The 20,142-nt window shown below is 44.0% G+C and overlaps 1 protein-coding gene across 4 annotated transcripts in view; it reads right to left on the bottom strand.

Moving 5' to 3' along the window:
* Arid1b (AT-rich interaction domain 1B) overlaps positions 1-20,142 on the bottom strand; it is a 357,367-nt gene that overhangs the window by 125,009 nt on the left and 212,216 nt on the right. For 3 of the 4 annotated variants that reach the window (XM_057757693.1, XM_057757703.1, XM_057757684.1), the window contains exon 5: positions 14,257-14,298. The exons of the other annotated variant lie outside the window; for it this stretch is intronic. In XM_057757693.1, the coding sequence (XP_057613676.1) occupies positions 14,257-14,298 (42 nt within the window). The remainder of the gene's footprint in view (positions 1-14,256; positions 14,299-20,142) is intronic. 4 annotated transcript variants of the gene reach the window in all.

The raw sequence follows: 20,142 nt of genomic DNA on the forward strand, positions 1-20,142 counted from the left end.
TCTGGTACTGAGTAATATACCCACATATTAAAAAAATAATTCTATTAGCCCAGGACCATTATAAACAATATTTTTATTAGCTCGAGACCAAAGCAGCAATCCCTGTAACTGAGCAGTGAGATGTGCGGCGATGCTGAGGAAGCGAGAGGGAGCTGGCTTTAGGCCGTTTCGGTGACGAAGCTGTTTCATGGCCCGGCATTTTTGAAAGAACTCAGTCTAAGGCAAAGAATGGGACAGCACACAGTTCCTGGCATACAATTATTTAACCATAAACCATAGCGAGACATATCACATCAGGCAAACATCAAAAAACTATAGAATGTTTTGTTTTGTTTTAAACGTATAAAACAAAGCAAACCCTTTGAGGGTTAAGGTCTCAAAGAAGTCATTATTAATAGAAAAATTGATAAAAGATTAAGAGACAAAGTGGCAGCATTCAGTAATTGCCTGGTTGGAAGGGTGGAGGGGACCAGCTTGCATTTCTGTTCAGTACAAAAGGAAAGAGGTTACTGACAAGAACAGTCAATACGGAACAGTATTCCTGTGGCAGCCGTGATGCTTCGCTTTCTGAAATGTGGCACTTGTGTTAGGTGCAGCTCAAGCTTCAGTTCTTGCTATGCACTGGTGTTTGTCTTAGCCATGATGATTTCATCCTGAAGTCTTTAAGGCTGCCTGCACGCTGATCCTATGTCCTATGCTGTCTCACACTGTTCTGTTACACAGCTATGGGGTCCATTTAAGACATCAACAGAAAGTATCCAGATAGAAGATTTACTTTGTTTCAGATCAAATATGAAAAGCAAGCAAGTAAGCAAACAACAATGAAAAGGAAAGAAGTGGGGAGGAACAGGCTAACTATATTGGAGAAAGGTGATCAGCCTCTGAAATGGTAAATCTGAGTGCAGAAGGCAGCGCCATCTTCAGATGTGAGCTTTCTGTTCAGAGCCACACACCCTGGGGCTGGGTTGGGAGCTACTTCTAGGTCAGTCCGCTGAGTCATCAGGCTGCAGCTTGGCTGGCTGCAGAGAACTCAACCATGTGCAAACGTCACCACCTTCCCTTCACAGAAACACCAGCTCTGTGCTCGCCTCCCGCCTCCATCGCCGCTTCCTCATCCATAGAATAAAACAGCAGTTTTGTGTGGGGTGGGGACATTTTAGTATACTGGTGCGTGTGGTGTGTCATGTGATTTGCATGGGAGTTAGCGTGTGCAAGGCCTGTCTTCCTTCTGAGACACCCACGCCTACAAACTGCTGCTCAGCCTGCATCTGCCACACAGTCTCCTATTAACTGAACACGACGAAAACAAAGCAAACCATCATCGTACAAATAACCATAGAAGTGCCAAGATAATAATTTAAATACTGTTGAGAAATATGGGCAAAAGACTACTTATGGGTGTGACAACGGGAAACAGCACAAAAAGGGAAATTAGACTCTTCCCTGTGTTTCTTTCCAAGGAAATGTCAATACCTAACTACCTAGCTGGCTCATGAGGGCACAGCACTGAGTGCCCCGACTCTGTCACTCCAGAATTATCTATATTCTCTCACTAATTATATTATTACATTCTCCTGGTATTATAAATATTCATTCTTCTTAGTCTTCCTGCCTACATTGATTCAGAAATAGGCACACAGAATGTAGATGCTTCGAGGCTTACATTTGAAAGATGCAAGTTCAGAAACGCTGCATATTACATTCAGCAGGAGCTAAAGCAGTAAATTTAAGAGTTCACAAATCACAAATATTGCCATCTAAGGTAAAAATGATTCTACAATTGTTTTTGCTTAATATACAATGTTTTGTATATTCTCATTCTGCTTATTATTTACTGAGCGCTAAGTACATTTTTGCTCCTATCTAAACTGATAAACAAGACACTGGAAGATCTAGCCGCCTCGTGCTTGTCTATCTGCTGCCTTAGTTTAGGGCACATTTTCCTTTATTTCACTTTTCCACAAGCCATAAAAAAAACTCATTTCTAATTCATCCGTTCGTTCAGCTTAACCTCTCTTCTCAGCAATTAAAGCACTCTGCGCATCCCTCATCTATCACACAGCCAGCTAAATAATGCATTGCGTCCCCCGCTCATCTTTTATCATCCCAAATGACAGGTATTAGCATATCTCCCCAGTCAATTACAGTGCAGCAGAATAATCACAGCGTAATTGGGCGAAAGCCACTCTAATCATCAGCCGTGCAAACGCAGAATAAGAACTGAGTGGCAGTTCAGACGGGCCTTGCTCTTGTCCATGACTCCAGCCAGCAAGCCTGGCTGACCTCCATTTCCTTCCTTCAGAGCTTACCCTGTGGGGAGGTCAAGTTCTCCACGCATCCTCTGTACACAAGAGCATACGTGCAAACACAAGCTTCTCCACCGATAAGCTACGTGTGTGCCTGCCTGGCCTGGTCCTACCTGGGCATGTGATGGCCGCACAGGCAGCTACAGAGCACATTAGAAATGTTTTCACAGTTGATCAGAAGGCAAAACTCATTTCATGAGTGTGATGTCATCAGGTGTTTTAGCTCATGCCTGAGATTAGTTTTTATAAAGGTTATTATGTCAAACCTGCAGCCCCTTGAGTAGCCATACAATAAATACTTTTTGCATCAAATAACCAGGTCTTCTCAGCTCCTTCTGAACCCTCCCTTCGTCATGGGGATGTTTCTGTGCCTGACCACTGCTGTTACTCCTGCTGCAGCACACTACAGAAACCTCTAAGAGTCACACTATTCCATTCTGCACATAGCCAGATAGCCAGAGAAGCTTAGCTTTGCTATAAGGGGTTAAAAACTGAGTGACGCAAAATATGAGCACACTTTAGAAACTTGGGGAAAGTAACAAGCTTAAAATACAGTAAACATGTTGATACCAATTCCAAGAAGTTCAAATATTTTAAAAATATTTCCTAAAATTGTATTAATTATACCACGTCTGAATACAGACTATTCAATCAACGTCTATACTTAATTCTCATGTTAAATAATGTGTTCATTTACTATTTCATTTTTCATCCTGAAATTTACTATTTCATTTTCATAATCCTGAAATGGACGTTTCCTTGATGGAGAGGCGGATGAAGTTAGGCATTTCTTTAGAAAGGACTTGACTTGCTAGGGGTCCCCAGCTAAGGGATTTAAATTGTCTAATGTAGCTGGAGGAACAAACTACAGTTTCTACACATAGCCTACTGTGCCACAGGGAGCCCAAGTCAACCACTTTGACGCTCTCTGCCCTTCCGCACACTCCTCGCTCACGTTCACAGATCCATCTAAACTCACACACTGCAAACAGCAAAGTGAGTGCTGCACACGGAAGGCCACACCGGAGTGTGGCAGTTCTTGGTGGGCGGTGAGGGTAATTTCCTGTCCTGGCACGTGAGGGCATATAACCACTGGCTTTCGCTATGGACAAATCACCAAGTCAGCGATGGTAAGACTGTTGGCCTAACTTTACAGTCAATGCATGGAGACACACCAGATCTCGGTGACATACACATGGTTATGACAACAAGGTGATCGGGGCGTATTTACTACTTCTGTGTTAGAGCTGTGAGCTTTCAAACAGAATTCTGTGACACAGTCCAGCCTCTCAATACATGCGAGATGCTAAAGCAACCACACGAGGGGGAAAAGCCAACTGCTAGAAGAGTAAAAGCAGAGTTAGGAAAGCAAACAGTCCCCAGACCTTCGCTCACTTCCACTGCATTTCTAAGTTCATTATGAAATGCTTTCTCTGTATTACTGCTCCAAGAGATTCATCTTTGATGAGTTCCCCAGAGGAGACAACCCTTCAGTTGTAAAATGATAACTTTATTTCTTATTTGGGAATAACGTTTATAAGGATTTATCACAGACATGTCTGATCTATAAGTATCATTCAACCAGTCATTCCTAACCCCGCTCGAATCTGACTTTTCAAACCATCCACTAATACAGTCTTTAACTCATGCAAACGTTCTACTTGGCTTCATGCATCTTCTAACATATTGGCTCTTTCAACACCAGCCACTTTGACATTCTCAACTTACTTGAAAAAACTGACAGAGTTTGGGAAGAAGCCAACTTTAAGTCATGGGGGAGGGAGGGGAAGGGCCGCCATCATCTAAAGAAACAGAGCTGGACTCAGCATAGCACTGGGGAGAAGTTAAAAGACACATAATCAAAACTGGCACCCATCTTCCCCAGGAGCTCTTCCTTCTGCCCAGTAACACCATAAGCAGCCTGCAGGTTACTGATGTGGTTATAGCAACTCTATCAGGGGCCCCCCAAACCTGCCTCCAATTGTACAAAGTGTTTGAAGGAGGTGGCAGAAGATATGTGTTCTTATTATTACTAGAAAATTAAGCCCTCAAAAAAATACTGTCAAGATCATGTCTTCAGAGAAAGACGGCGTCCGTCAGACTTCAAACTACAGGAAGAACTCGGCTTACTCCTGCCGTCACTTCCTCTCCTTTAAGAAGAGCCTCCTTGAGCCCACAGCATCCGAAAGCACCTCGGGACTCCTCCCACCGTTCTGCAAAACTGAAGAGAATCTGACCAAGTAGGCATGAACTGCTCTGTGCCACAGCATCAGCACCGTTGGTAAAGCCAGACTTTGGCTCTGTGGTACCTACCAGACTCAGGACGGGTACTGAGGGGTCAGACCATCTATTCAGTGCCTGCCACCTACCAGATTGAGAAAGACAACCCTCCCAGAAATGGAATGTCTGCCACTCTAAGAACCAAGTGGTCATGCTAGTTCTGGTTCCCAGTATACTGTGAACGGTTTTCTAGAAACAAGGCTAAGTCATCTACTGGCTAGTTTTCTGCCATGTCAACACTACACACAACTTGGGATGCCCCAGTACTTTAAAAAAATTGCACACATATTCGAGATAAGCAATTAATAGTGATTCCATTGTTGGCTAGCTGTAAATCATTTATAGGAGGCTAACACACTCATGAAACATTGCCAACCCTGGACTATTTCTATACTGACAGTCTGTAAGGCTCGGTCTGAAATGCAGCTCTGGGCTTGGAGGACTAGAGTGAGCACTGCTCTAGTTTTGTGGAAGAACACTCACCTGGGAGCAGGGATCTGGGTTCTCGTCCTATTTTGTTGCTAGAGAGGGACGAAAGTAAGTGGTTTTACCTGCTAACCTTCCTCACCGAGGAGAAATTGAGAGTAGTATGTTTAGTTACTCTTCCTTTTTGAGAAAATGAAAAATAACTGACAAAGATGAGTTTTTAAGAAATCTGAAAAGGAGACAAAGGTGGCAGAAAATGAAATTCCTATCCGTGTGCTCTTGTAAAGCTTCTGCCTGACTTTATTGAATAAGATGTGTTTGTGAATGCAGCACATTTCTATTTCCCCTAAGACACGGAGACTACCTCCGACTGGCAAATACTGGCAGACAGAATAGTGCGGACAGGAGAAGGTTTGGCTAAATGAAAACAGGAAGGCTGTTACAAAGACTACTGGGAAAGACGGTTGTTAGTAAAGTGTCTGCCGTGCAAACATGAGAATGTGAGTTTGATCTCCAGCCCGCAGGAAAGCCAGGTGCAGGGGAGGGCTACAATCCTAGCTCTAGGAAGGCAGAGACAGGGAGATTCCCAGGCTCCGGAGTCAGCTAGCCTAGAGCTTCAGTGAGAGATGCCACCTCAAGAGGGAGGTGGAGCCTGACTCCAGAAGATACCTCATGTTGACCTCTGGCCAGTGTGTTTCTGTGCATGAAGGACTAAAGGGTCACCGCATCCTAGAACTGATAGTAATATTAGTGACAACTAGAAATCAATTTGACTCCCTTATACTGATGAGGGAGGGAGGGAGGGAGGGAAAGAGAGAGACACAGAGAAAGACAGAGACACAGAGAGACGGAGAGACAGACTGAGCTCAACTCCTAGACAAGGACTCTTTATTGTGAGTTAACAGACAAAATATCCATTTCATATTTAATTCAAAGCTCAAAATTAGATAAGACCCTAGCAGCTCTCAGACACATCCTCACCATGTTCCTAAGACCTCACAGCCAGGTGTCAGCCCAGCACTCGGGAGGCAGCGACAGAAAGAGGCCAATAAGGTCAAGGCCAGCCTGGTCTATATGGCCAGCCTGGTCTACACAGCAAGCCACATTATGAGATCTTTTCTCAAAAATAAAAAGCAAACCAAACCAAACCAAAAAACAACTTCTATCAAGTGTACCTTTTATTCTCTGAATTTCAAATAATCTGATCGTCAGAATTCTATATTTTTCCTAAGTTTTATATTCATAGCTTCTATAAAGCCGGAGTTGAAAACTAAGTTAGAATAGCTCCTAATAAGAGATTAAACATAAGCAACACTTCATCACCACTACAGGCATACAAACACATCCCAAACCTTCCCTATATAACAGTAACAGTAAGGCAAACCAGACTTAAGACCAAGCTGCAATGTGTCTGAGCTACCAGCAGATGGCAGAAGCAAAAGCAGAAGCCAGGACAGGGATTCTTAGACTGAAGGCTGCTGGCTCCCCACCTGAGGCTTTGCTCATACATTTTATCATTTTAAATTAGGCTCGGTGACCAAAACAACAAGGGATAAACATGGTTCTCTGTCTCACTATTTCTAACAGATGTCAGCATTTTAGTTAAATTAAAACACCAAAGCAAACCCTTCATACTGAGTCCCATGAACTTGTAAGAACTTCAAAAGAAAGTGTTTGCAGCTCGATTTTAACAGCATCATTACCTGAACACTCCTCTCTCCGAGTTACAGTCACATCCACAGAGCTGTCCAGGAAAATCTCGGGAAAACACATCTCGGGGAGACAGCAAGAGTGCAGAAGAATCGATACTAATGTAACTTCAAAGAAAAGGAAATGGAAGTCCCTTTCTTTTTGTTTTTTGAGACAAGGTTTCTCAGCGAAACAGTTCTCGTTATCCTGGAACTCACTCTGTAAACTAGACTGGTCTTGAACTCACAGAGATCCATCTTCCTCTGCTCTCCAAGTGCTGGGATTAAAGGTGTGTACCCTCCACTGCTGGGCTTGGACATGTGTTTCTAACATACTAGTGCCCTTCACAGTTGGATGCAACAATACCCAGAATCTTACTATGCTCAAGCAAACACTCTAAACCAGCAGTACTGCACTGGCCAAGACACACACTGTGTGTGCAGTGTGCATCTAATGGAGCTGCCATCCGCACCATGCTTTGTGTCTGCTGGACCAGCATCTGCTAGGTTTCTGGCAAGGTGCTGAGATGGTGGAGTCCTTTAGTGCTCTATCCTTTCTCATGCCCAGTAGTCAGTCTGTGAAATACAGTATGTGAGTGTCACAAAACTGGTCTGGGACCTTTTACTTTGGGGGTGAGCTGGCTGATGAGTTCACTGGCCATGGACATGCTCTCTGTCCTGGGCCAGTGTGGCCACCACTAGCAGGCTCGCTACTGAAATGCTGCTGGCCAAACTCAAGGGATGGTCTTTAATTTTGGTTATCTTGTACTCATTTGAGTGTCCCTGGCTACATCAGTGATCATTCATAGATCCATGTCCAAGATGAACACTGAGTGTAAAGAGGTTGTTTCAAGATGCTTACAATCCAAAAGGATTGAGAGAAAATGGACTTCTTGAAGTTCTAACTGGGCTCCTTTTATGGGGACTGGTCAGAAGGGTAAGAAGTACATAAACTTCACCCTGTTCTTACCAGGGGCCCAGCAGAGGGAAGCTGTCATTGCTGTCTTCTCCTCACCCGTGACAGTTATGGGTCATGCGCTGACATATTTTATATAAAGAAGGTGAAATATACATTATTTTCAGAATAGTTTATGATATCTGGGCTGAAATAAACTCAAATACAACTTAAATTGTGAGCAAACACAATCTCTAGTCTATGCATTTTTTCACAATTAAAAATATCATATTTTGAAAACCAAACTAAAGTTCACTTCTACTGGTGTGAAGTTCTGCAGACTAATGCCTTTGTTATTTCTAAGTTCTAGGTGAAACTTGAACCCGCTTCTGTTCTGTAGAGTACAAGAAGCGAGCCAGTGAGTTTGTTACTCCTGTCTCTGCATGCATGCTGGGAATACATGCACAGCCGGACAGTCACAGGAACGAAAGAACAGGGTCAGTAAGCACTCCTGCGGCGCTTCCCAATGAGTACAGTGTAATACAGCAAGACAAGGCACAACATGCTGGCTCTTCACACTCGACACCCAGAGGGTAGTCTTTCGCCAGGCGGGCTCTGAGGTACAAGTGAAGACCACCACACTCTGTATAGACCCAGATAAGGGCGGAGAGAGGGGACAGGAATGCAGCAGAGCTGAGCGAACACCAAGGAGGCATTCGCTCTCAGCCATCACAACCATTACACAGTCAGAACTCTGAGCAATCATTAACACGCATTTACTGTTAGCCACGCGAGCCAATATGAATAGACAGAAAGGAACAAAATGAAGTCCCTAAGTGAACAATCTTGCTGCGAACAAAAGGCCACATAATAGAACTGGGCCAGGCCACATCATGTCATCTCTTCTATACAAAAGAGGAAGAAAGGAAAGTGGCTCAGGAGAAATTCCAAATGAGTTGTGACGGCAGTGAGGGCTGCAGGCCCAGAGGCTGCACACAGCACAGAAGTCAGGGAAGAGAGGCTGGAGGAGGAGCAGGGCAGGCCTCAGTCAGGAGAAGTTGACTGAGATGCAGGGCAGGAAAGAAAAGCATTCTAGAGAAAGGTAGAGAGTGATGGGCTCAGAGAGAGACAGGATGGCGTGCTTGGAGTCTGTTGACGGAGATAATAACACAGCCATGCTGAACTTTCCCTCAATGACTATTCAACCACAATGTCCTTAAAAAAAATGGTATATGGGGGTAATCACATTCAGGATTTAATTGAAAGCCCTATTCTTGGTAACTTTAGCTTATGTAGTCGTTTTTATTTCATAGTAATCAATTTTAGGTGTCCCAAACAAGAAAAAAAAATTATTGCCAAAATAATATAGAAAGTAAAGTGGTAAGAAGGAAGCCTGTTTGTGGTGTGCCAAACGTCAAGAACTAGGAATTCCAGAGAACTACGAGGAAAGAAACGGCACCAGCAAAGTCCTCTATCGGTGCTCGCTTTCTCTGGAAGTCTGTGTGACCTCTGGCAAGAAGATGGGATCCTGGGCTCAACAGCAAGATTAACATCGAGGACTACAGGAGGTTCAGGGAGGGCTGGGTGTGGGAACTGCAGAGAGTGAGGTTGAGGATACACCATGCAGACTGAACTGCATCCCGAAACCCATGCTGGGCTTCACAGAAGACTGGGAGCCTGTCCCTCAGAGAGGACAGGTGGAGGGAGAGCCCTAGCCATAAAGGGCCTAGTTGAAATGCCTCCAGCACCTTGTAGGGGACCATGACGACCTCAATAACACCATTCCCGTTTCCTGTTCTCTTCACCATGAGCACAATATGTTTGTTCTCACTATCAGGTGCATTTTTATTAGATTTATTTCTTTATGGGGGAGGGGGTGCATGTATGCTATGGCTCACATGTGGAGGTCAGTAGACAACCTGAAAGAATTGTGATGTGGGAGGTCCTGTGCTGTTTTTATTGGTTGATGAATAAAGCTGTTTCAGCCAATGGCTAAGCAGAGTAAAGCTAGGCGGGAAGTTAAAAGATACAGAAAGAGTAGGCAGAGTCGAGTAGATGCTATGGAGCCACAGAAGGAGTAACATGCTGCACCCATGAGCCACAGCCTTGTGGCATACACAGACTAATAGAAATGGGCTAACTTAATCGTTAGAGCCAACCAGTAAGAAGCCTAAGACACTGGCTGCACAACTGTAACTGATAATAAGCCTCACAGTGGTATTTCATAAGTGGGTGTGGGAACTGGCAAGTAGGACCCGGTGGCGGGAAAGAAACTGGTTCAATGCCACTAGGCAGGACAGAGAAAAGCCTTCCATCCACAGAACTGGTTCCCTCTCTCCACCATGTGGTTGTCAGGGAGGGAACTCGGGTCCTCAGCCTTGGTGGCAAGAGTCTTTACCCACTGAGACATCTTGCTGGCCCTATGGTACATTATAAACTCTTCTCATCAACTATACATTTTACAATTGTTCGTATCAAAAATTATAGAAGAGAACTATAAAAAGCAAGGGTTTCTCAAAAGAACATATCAACAAAACAGAGTTCCTAAAACTGTTTGCAGTGAAATTATATCACTGTCAAGCAAGCACCAGGAGTTTGCTCTAGGAACTGCCTTGTATGGAACAAGACAGAGGTGTTCACATCCTCTCTTACCATTATGCACCAGGAGTTTGCTCTAGGAACGGCCTTGTACGGAACAAGAGAGAGATGTTCACATCCTCTCTTACCATTATGCACCAGGAGTTTGCTCTAGGAACTGCCTTGTATGGAACAAGAGAGAGATGTTCACATCCTCTCTTACCATTATGCACACCCGTTCTTTTAGAGAGACATTTAAGGGAGCGAAGTTCAGTGACTCAAGCCTCTAGTGCCAACACTTGGGAGTCTAGGGTAGGGGGATCATAAGTTCAAGGCCAGCATGAATGGGCCTTAAAGAGAGTCCCTGTCTCACATGAGAATTTCTGGAGTGGGAAGGAGGCATATTACTGGCAAAGCAAAGTCAGCAGAATCTAGGCTGGAGCCCTGACAAGTACAGAGGAAGAAACATCTGGGCAAAGCCAAGCCAGGTGGACTAGAAGAGAATCAGCTAAGCTGGAGCCAGAGGAAGCATCACTCGCCAAGGAAGCGAGGAAGCGGACAAGGACGCCATGCATCACACAGGACTGATTTGTTCCCATGAGTTTAGAGTTAAAGATGTCATTAGGAAGCTCAGCAAGAGGGGAGGAATGGAGCAGACGTGATAAAAGGGAGATGGGAAATGAAGAGTGGGGCGGATAATGGTGCACACCACAGTGATTCTCACGCCATCCAGAAAAAAAGAAGTCAAAAGGCTCTGGATTTGACCTTGCTGGTTTAAATTCCAGCTCTGCTACTGAGGAGCAGTGTGAACTTGAGCAAGCTTTCAAATTCTTCAAATTCCTAGTCTTTCACCTAACAGTGTGTGTGTGTGTGTAACGGGTATCTGTACAGAAAGAATGAAACAAAAATGATGCTTTATAATCCTTAACTTAGCCACCTACAAAATATTAGAAGGCAGAGGACACCCAGAGCCTCGGGGACTCGAAAGAGCCTGATGCAGAGTGATAAGAGTTTAACCCGTTATAAAGCAGAGTATAATTCAGTGCTTGCTGTTCGCACTATGAGGCAGGCTGAGGCAGGAGGATCAATGAGCCCTGGAACTGGAGGCCAGAGCACATGGCCGGACCCATTTTAGAAAACTGAAACAATGATCTCAGGGATTTCTTATCTGCTCCTACTTTACTATTAATTTCTCCTCATAAGCAGCAGGCCAATTTTAAAGCTTTTTCTCTACATCTAACAACATAATCAACCCCCCTACTGTGTGTGTGTATGTATGTGTGTGTGTTTAGCTGATTCATCAATTCAGTATTGCTGGCAACTTGCCTTTGCTCATGTATGACACAGAAGACATAATAATCATATAAAACAAAAACCAACCATGTTGACTGTCCCTGGAGACATGTTGTCTGTAGAATTATACAACGGTTATTACTATGGCCAAAGTTAAAAACAATGATCTGCTGTGGGACAATGGTCTTGCATCTTGTAAAGATTTGTCAGTTGTATTGGTTTAATAAAATGCTGATTGGTCAGTAGTCAGGCAGGAAGTAAAGGTGGGTGACCAGAATAGGAGAATTCTGGGAAGAGGAACGGCTCAGTCTGCAATCATCACCCAGATGCAGAAGAAGCAAGATGAGAATGCCTTGCTGATAAATGTACCTAGCCAACTTGTCTGTGGGTAACACAGACAAGAACTATGGGTTAAAATATAAGGGTTAGTTAATAAGAAGCCTAGATTAATAGAACAACCAGTTTATAATTAATGTAGGCCTCTGTGTATTTCCTTGGGACTAAATGGCTGTGGAACCAGGTGGGACAGAAACCTCAGTGAACAAAGATCTCTAGGTTACAATCCCTCTCCTGATGGAGACTGATGTGCGCACATGTCATTACTTGACACTCTTATTCACTGTGACTCTTGTTTGCACAACTACCCACAACTTAAAAATTAATTATGCATTTTGATTGTACAAGTAAAATAACCTCAAGAAATCTGAAATCACTTAAAAGTTTAGATCTCCATGTGAACAACACTGTGACGTAGTTACAAGTCTTTGAGTTCTTTTGGAGATAAGCCTTGTTAAACAGTATGCCTGAACGTGTGGAAAATAACAGAACACTTAATAAGCACAAGACTAGCTATGCCCCACTGGACTAGATGAGAACAGTAATTTCTGTCAGCCCTACCATCAGGTTCGCTCTCTATGGCTGAAATGGATTTCCTGAGTCTTGGCCACCACATTCTGACACAGGAAGCTCTTTGCATCTCTGCATCCCAATACAGTTGAGCGCCTGTCCAGAGACACTGAGACAAGTCATCTGAACGAATAAGAAGCTTACACATTTTATTCTGGCCTAAAATAAGGAAAAATATTGGTGAATAATTAGAAACAATAAAATTAAATAAAAGCAAAAAAGAAAAGAAAGACCAGATATATATGGTACGACACAGTGCGGCAGACCAGGAGACTGCCCGTGCAGAGACAGTACTAGTGTAGTACCTACATGTCAGGCAGGCATTTCAATTATTTTTCTCAGAAGTTTTTATAGGAAGGCTTGTCTGCTGTGACCAATGCCAACAACCCAGATTTTCTAAGAAATAAGATAAAATTTCAAGCTGAAGCACCTTCGCTGCGCTCCAGAAAATAAACCTATAAAACAAAAATTCTTCAAAAATCTTATTTTTAAAATTTCTATAGATCTGCAAAAGTAAAAAAAAAAGGAATCTAAAAGACTCTGAAGACCTGGCCCAGCTCACTGGGAAAAGGCTCCTATAAGTGGAATTTAGGGCTGCAAAAGCAATGTGGGCACTGTGAACACAAGCCACACCCAGCCAGCGGGGTATCAAAGATGCCAGCTCCCCTCATCCCTCGTCTTTTTACTGAATAAATACAGTGGATTCAGGAGATAAATTCACAGGTTTATTAAGTCTGCAGTGAATAATTCTGAATGCATGCTGGGAATTAAATACAAAACCAAAGATTTAGAAGATGATGATCATGTGTTTAATCTTGTAAATACTGAGTTGATTCTATTCAGAATTATGATATTTAGTAACTTCTGACATGAAACATCAAAACACATTAAGCTTTTAACAGATAAATTTAGAGCATTTATGTATTAATTTATAATTTCTTTTTCATTGTGATGTGTAATCTCGGTGAGTTTATAGGCTCAGAACAGCTCTGACGGTGGCCATCTCACCCATTAGCATAATGAAAGCTGGAGGACACTGAATGGCCAACAGAGAAAGCCGGGGAAACAGTGGGAGCAACTTGTGATCTGACAGTGAGGACATAGAACAGGGCGGAGTCCGGTGAGAGGAGCCAGGGTGCTCTCAGGCTCCCACTGACCTCACTTTGCAATGGCACCTACTCTCCTCTACCCGCAGACTCCTGCTGCAGAAGGAGCTGGGCCAGGCTAGTGTGTGGCTCCTATTCACTTCCATGAGGTAAAAACAACTTTCCAGGGTTGTCCTAAGCCACGGCAGCTCTCGCTTCTCCTTGCTGCTCCTACTGGTCTCCACACAACCCAGGCCTTCAGAACTCAGCGCAGGCCCCACCTCCTACAGAGACCCCACCCCCTTTGCTCTGCTCCTGCACACTCTCTCCTCCCCAAACATGGGTGCTGTGGGTATCCTGCGTGGACTGAAACCCACTCCGCCATGACTCAGCTGTTTACAGGCCTTTGCGAATAGTGGGCTCCTTCTAGAAGAGGCAATGATGAGTGCACTGGGGTGGGCATCAAGCAGGGACTATCAGTCCAAGGCAGCATTGTTCAACAGTGGTCACATCCATTCAGTTCCCAAATGGGGTCAACAATGATGTTGCATGTCAGAAAACCTTGCTCCAGGACTAAAGCGAATTTAGGAGCCATCATTGCTACCCCAAACTCTGGGTTCTCTGTAGTTCCCTACACCAAAAGTCTAATAATCTTAACCACAGCCTACGTGATGCCCACATGTGCTCAGGTTACTCCACTGGCACTGGCGTTTGAATAGAACAACAAAGCCTTACTGTGAAGCCTAGGGAATGGGGCTGGGGTTGGGGAAACAGCATGATAAACCACACAGGCCACACACCTTGAGTCCAAAGGCTGCATCCTCCGAGGCCAATACTTCAACCTGCAATCATAAGGAGAGACATAATTTAGGCACTATCAAGAACCCCTCTTGGGTGCAGCCCTAGAAGCCGGCTCTGGGAAGAAGCTCGGAAAGGATCCTGTTCACAGGGCCAGCGGGCTTCCCTGAGAGGGAAGGCCCACCTGCCCCATGAGTGCAGCAGTGCTCACATCACAGCCGCTGGGGCGCTTTGGGCTTTGTTTAGGCTTGTTACTGATGGACAGGAGATGAGAGGAAGTCATGCTCAGATAAGCAGTCACTGTGCCGGCTGCCTCCTTGCCCAGGCTGCGAGTAGCTTCTTGTCCTGCTCACATAGGAGTGGGCAGAGCAAGTCTCTGGAATGCTGCAGAGCAGGAGTTCCTGAAAGCAGTGCTCTGGGAAAGGCAGGCAGAGTCTAGGCAACTTCAAAACTGGCTGTCAGTCTTATGCAGCAGACGACAGAGCTCATTAACATGAATTTAAAAGCTACATGGAACGAGACATGTATTGATAATTACTGTTTTTTAAACATAATTATTTAGTCTGGTGTATTAAGTTTGGCTACTACAAAGATCCAATATGGAGGAAGGAACAAGGAAAGAAGTTGACAGATAGCCTGAGTGTTGGGCACCTGGTGAGGCTGTGGGGGAGGGGCTGGTATGGACAGCGACACCAAGGAAGACTACCCTACCGACTGCATCCATCATGAAACCGAAAGGGTTAAAGAGGAAGCACTGATGAAGATCAGGGCCCTGCCTCCAGCAGCCATGGAAGGCTGGATGCAGGGCTGGAATGAAAACCTCCCTTCCCCAGCAGAGATGGCAGACTGGATGCAGGGCTGGGATAAGAACCACCTTCTCCTCCAGCAGACTGGATGTAGGGCTGGGATGAGAACCCCCTCCCCCAGCAGAGGTGGCAGACTGGATGCAGGGCTGGGATGAGAACCCCCTCCCCCAGCAGAGGTGGCAGACTGGATGCAGGGCTGGGATGAGAACCCCCTCCTCCAGCAGAGATGCCAGACTGGATGCAGGGCTGGGATGAGAACCCCCTCCCCCAGCAGACTGGATGCAGCCCTGAGATGAGCAGCTACACTGTGATGAAAAACATATGTTGCTGATATCAAATATGATTTTAGGCTAAAGACTGAGATGTTGGATCAACTAGAGTAGAAAATCATGGTAAGGTCTACTTACACCATTTCTGTTTACACTCGTTTCCAAAACTAACTGTAGATTTAGAAAGAAGCCTTAGTATAGACTTTAGCTTAGGATTCCCCTACCCACCCACCAAAAAAAGACTTGTATCTTCGAATTTCCTGAGTCCTGCCTTCTACAACAACAGGCTACTGCCCTCAAATATTTTTAAAATTACAACTCCTACTTAATGCTGCAGACTTCAGCTATGAACCTTTGGGAGAAAACACAGCCAAACTCAACTACCGTGGGCCTTCTGTGACAAGAGCTGGTGAGCTGTACACAGAGGTCCTGTCTGCTGTCTTCGTCACTCAGTGAGGACATGCAGCCCTGATGTGGGCTATCTTCACACACATACAATTATTGCTGAGCATATTAAAGTTGAGATTGGTATCTACAGCGTGAGTTCTGCATATTTTAACAGATTTTAAAAGTCAAGTAGCAAAAAAAAAAAATCAGTAGCAAATAGAAATCTATTTAAAGCTAAGGCTTTACTATATTTGACAACGGGAGGTGAGAGCAGTGCTTTCTGTGGAACCCAGAGCTCCGCATGTGACTGTGAGCACAGGCTGGCTGCAGCCGCAGCCCCGCTTCTCTCTCTAGCAGGCTGAAGGGCGTTTCAAACCTCTTAGTAGACTTTTGAACGCCTTTCACTTCTGGAACTCCACAAACTGCTTTCTTCCCATACCATGATTTTAAAATATGTATCCTGGCTTACTGTCCTAAAACTCCCTGTTCTGTAAGGTTCTAGGGGTAACGCACAGAAAGAAAAACCGACTGAAAAACCACGAGGTTGCTGAAGTTTACTGTGGAGGAACAGCAGTGTCACGGCAGGCTCTCAGGCTGGTCTCAGAGCGCCTGTCTGTTGGAAGAAGCCCCTCTAGTGGGAGCAGCGGAGTATTTCAAGCTCACACCATTTCAGGTCAGCAAACGTCCGGGAACCAGCCATGCTATGTGCTACTTCTGCTGTGAACTCGAAAATAAGAGAAAAGTTGATAACCATTTTATCTCCCATTATCCAGAAATTAGAAATTATCTACATACAAGCCGAAGTACCTTTGTATTGATCTAATAGATGGCTTTATCTTTAGTCAACTGATATCCTATTTAACTGGGCTATGAAGCAATCCCAACTCTAAGTTAAAGCAAAAATGTGTAACTTGAAATATAAAGTATGCTTTCAGTAGAAAGACCTGACCAAACTAGAAAGGCGTGCATTGATATCTAAATATTGATTCTTCCTACTGGCTCTACTCTGCATTAAAACCCTCAAAAGAAACACCCTCCCACAGTCATCGACAAAGCCTTTCCGGGCATTTAATCCACGCAAAATTTGTGCTTAGTATGTCAAGACAAAGTGGAGAGCTTCATGCAAATGCCTGAGTGAAATGTATTTAGCATCCTTATACATTTGTTTTAAAACTTCAGAATCAAAGAGGACAAACTGAGATTACCTTTGTTGCCATTCTTTTTCTGAGTTCGGTTTGCAGAGGGTTAAATTAGAGGCATTTAAGTCACCAATAAGAATGCCTCACAGGCTTTACTAAAGGAGATTAGGGGGCAGTGGTGGATGTCCTCTTCCACAGAGGAATGAGGTCGACCTTCAGTGAGGCAGGAAGAGGCTTCAGACAACAACATGTCTGGAGACACAGCTCAAGGGTTAACACAAGCTGGGTTCAATCCTCAGCACCCACATGGAGGCCCACACTGTCTGCAATTCCAGTTTTCAAGGAAATTTGACCCCCTCTGAAGGCACCGGCGTGTACATGATACACAGAGAAAATGCAGGCAGAAGACCCAAGCACATTACTAGCAAGGTAGGGAGGGAGGGAGGGAAAGAGGGAGAGAAGGAAGGAGGATAACAAAACCTAAGCTCCCAGGCTGCAAAGCTGAGGCCCTGTTACACCGGTTTCAAATGAGCACAGTCAACACTGGCTGACACATGTGCCTACAAAGATTCCATCTAGAGAACTTCAAAGCACAGCCAAGTCAGCATTTAGTAGCCAAGCCCTTGACCGTGACCCTCTCAGTTGTTCTACCAGCCAATCCGACAAAACCCACACAACTGCACGTGCCTATCTGCCCAGGACCAAGGATGCTAACACACGAATTAAGAAGCAGAATTGATCAGAAGGTTTTTTCTCACTTTCAAAGTCCTTCCCACTTTCTCACGAAAGGCACCTAGAGAAGGAACAAAAATAACTCAGAGCCAGAGATGGCTCAGCAGGTTAAACACTTGGAGCCAAGCTTAAGACCCAAGTTTGATCCCCAGAACCCACGTAGAGGAAGAAGAAAACTAATTCCTGTGGGCTGTCCTCTGATTCCCAAACATAAGCCCTCCCCACTCACAGAGTAATAAATAAATCAATTTAAAAAATAAAAAAAGAATATCAATAATAAAAAGTTAAAGAAAACCTAGTTGTGCAAATAACATAAGTTTTCTGTCATGTTCTACCACGCCCCCAGAAGAAACAAGAACAGAAGTACCATATGTATACGAACAATGGCTGGGTCATCTGTGTGCTGTGTACAACACCCCCGAGAACTGGGGGTGGCATCCATAACTGCCTTCAGGCACAGCTACTTCTTCTTCATTGTATATTGTCTTACAATGAAGACTTATTTATTTACTGCAGCAGATCTTGTTTAATTAAAAGTAATTGGATAAAATAAGACAATGACATTAGCAGTCATTGGATATCACTAATAATCCAATGAATGATGTTGCAGCAGCCAGCACTTGTATGTGTGGAGTAGATTCCTGAACACTTGGAGGTGGGTAAAAAATAAACAGTCCCTACAAAGGCAACAAAAAAAAAACCTCAAGAGCCTACAACCGTACAGTGTAGTATCTTCAAGCATAGCCACACCCACCTGGAAATCTGTCTGTCAGAAATATCTGTTTACGGAAAGAATTTGTGACACACTGCTTACCTATTGAGCATGGAAACTGCATCATTAGTTAATGTAACATCAGATTAGAAAACGCATACAAAATTAGATGTAGTTATATAGACAATGGCATGTTTATACTAGACAGTACTACAAAACTGAGAAACTCCATTTTCAAGAACTCTAACATGGAGAAATGCATTCATCGCAGTGAACTTGGAAACAGGGCTGAAATCAGAACCCAGACACTTTAGATTTCCTCCACACCTTGTGGGGCTTGTGTCACACCAGAAAGTCTCTCCTTCGAGTTTCTCTTAATGTTTGACTTTACTTTTTTACATTTAGATGTTTGATCCATCTGCATTTATTTCAAAATAACAAGGGGAAGGAATGAGCCAGGCCTAATTTTCCATCTGAATAACCATGATGAAGAATAATCTATTATTTTCTCCACGGATTAGAGATACTGTATCTTTAGCATAATTAAATATTAAAATGATGTAATTTTTGTCTCCAATTCTAGGCTGAGATGGGAAAGGCAAAATTACCCAAGTGACCTGCTATTCAACCCATGGGAAAATAGGTCCAGGGTTCTTAGACACAACAGCGCTTCTCACAAAGAACAGCAAAGTCTTAGTAAGTAACTTAAATACTCCTTACAAAAGACAATTTTGACCTATACTTGTGTTCAAAGAAACAAAATATACTCCTATTTATAGTATTTTCTATGTCTTGGTTGGCTGGACCCAGAAGGCCAATACAGCAAGTGAAATCACTAATTGTACTTTTGTCTCCATTAAGGAAGAGCAAATGTCAGTACCTAAACTGCTCTCTCAAATATGGCTCAGGATTTTAGACAATTCAAAGAGCAAGCTTATTTACTCTCTACCCACCCCTCTCTATGCCACCCCAACAATACAAATACCAACAGCTCAAATCGGGTTCAATGTTTCACTTTTAGCAAGTTGTATTTATCACATCCGCTCATTATTAGATGTTACTAGCCTTTGAATTTTATAAACCATAAAAAAGTGAGCACACAAAACCAGAAACCTTTGCTGGCGTTCCTCTTTCATCTACTATTCTCCTCTTTCTCCTTGGAGCACATAGAGCCCAAATGCAATTCAAGGATGTGCTCAGTTGCTTGGTTAGCTGGCAACAGAAAAACACAATTGCCCACACAATGTGTGTCATTAGAATGTCTACTCCCTGCATATATTCTAAATTGGCCAAAAACAAATAATGGCAACAAATAATACATGCATGCTGCCAAAAATCACTGGCTATATGTGACACCGAGTAACATCTTTCACAATAGGCAATGTATGAGAATTTCCTTCTTTACAAGTGGCACACTTGTGCCTGTGAGCCCCAGGATGCTGTCTCCCACGCACCTGGCTGCTGAGCTCACAGAGGCTGCCAGCACCACAGCCATGTGCCTATGTAATTACTTCTCCAAATGCTTAAGGAAACTTTGGTCTTGGTTCCTGAAGCAGGAAAAGGAAATGGGTCCCAGACCAGAAACCATTCGGTATGCTGAGTGTGCAGAAAATGTCATCATGAGCAAGGCTCAATCTGACCAGGCGTATGATGTACCTGAATCAACAAAGCAGGGCAGCGGCAGCAACACTGTGCTGTGCTTCAGTCTAGGGACCAGGAGGCAACACACACCTAGATCATTTTCTGGGGTGAGTCTAGACGGGCTTATGGAAGAGGGAGAGGCTAATGCCGCACTTCCTTAGCTAAGGGCTAGTCAACCCTGAGAAGCAAGGCCACTGTCTTG

The sequence above is a fragment of the Chionomys nivalis genome, chromosome 2 (genome assembly GCF_950005125.1).
Source record: "Chionomys nivalis chromosome 2, mChiNiv1.1, whole genome shotgun sequence".
NCBI lineage: Eukaryota > Metazoa > Chordata > Mammalia > Rodentia > Cricetidae > Chionomys > Chionomys nivalis.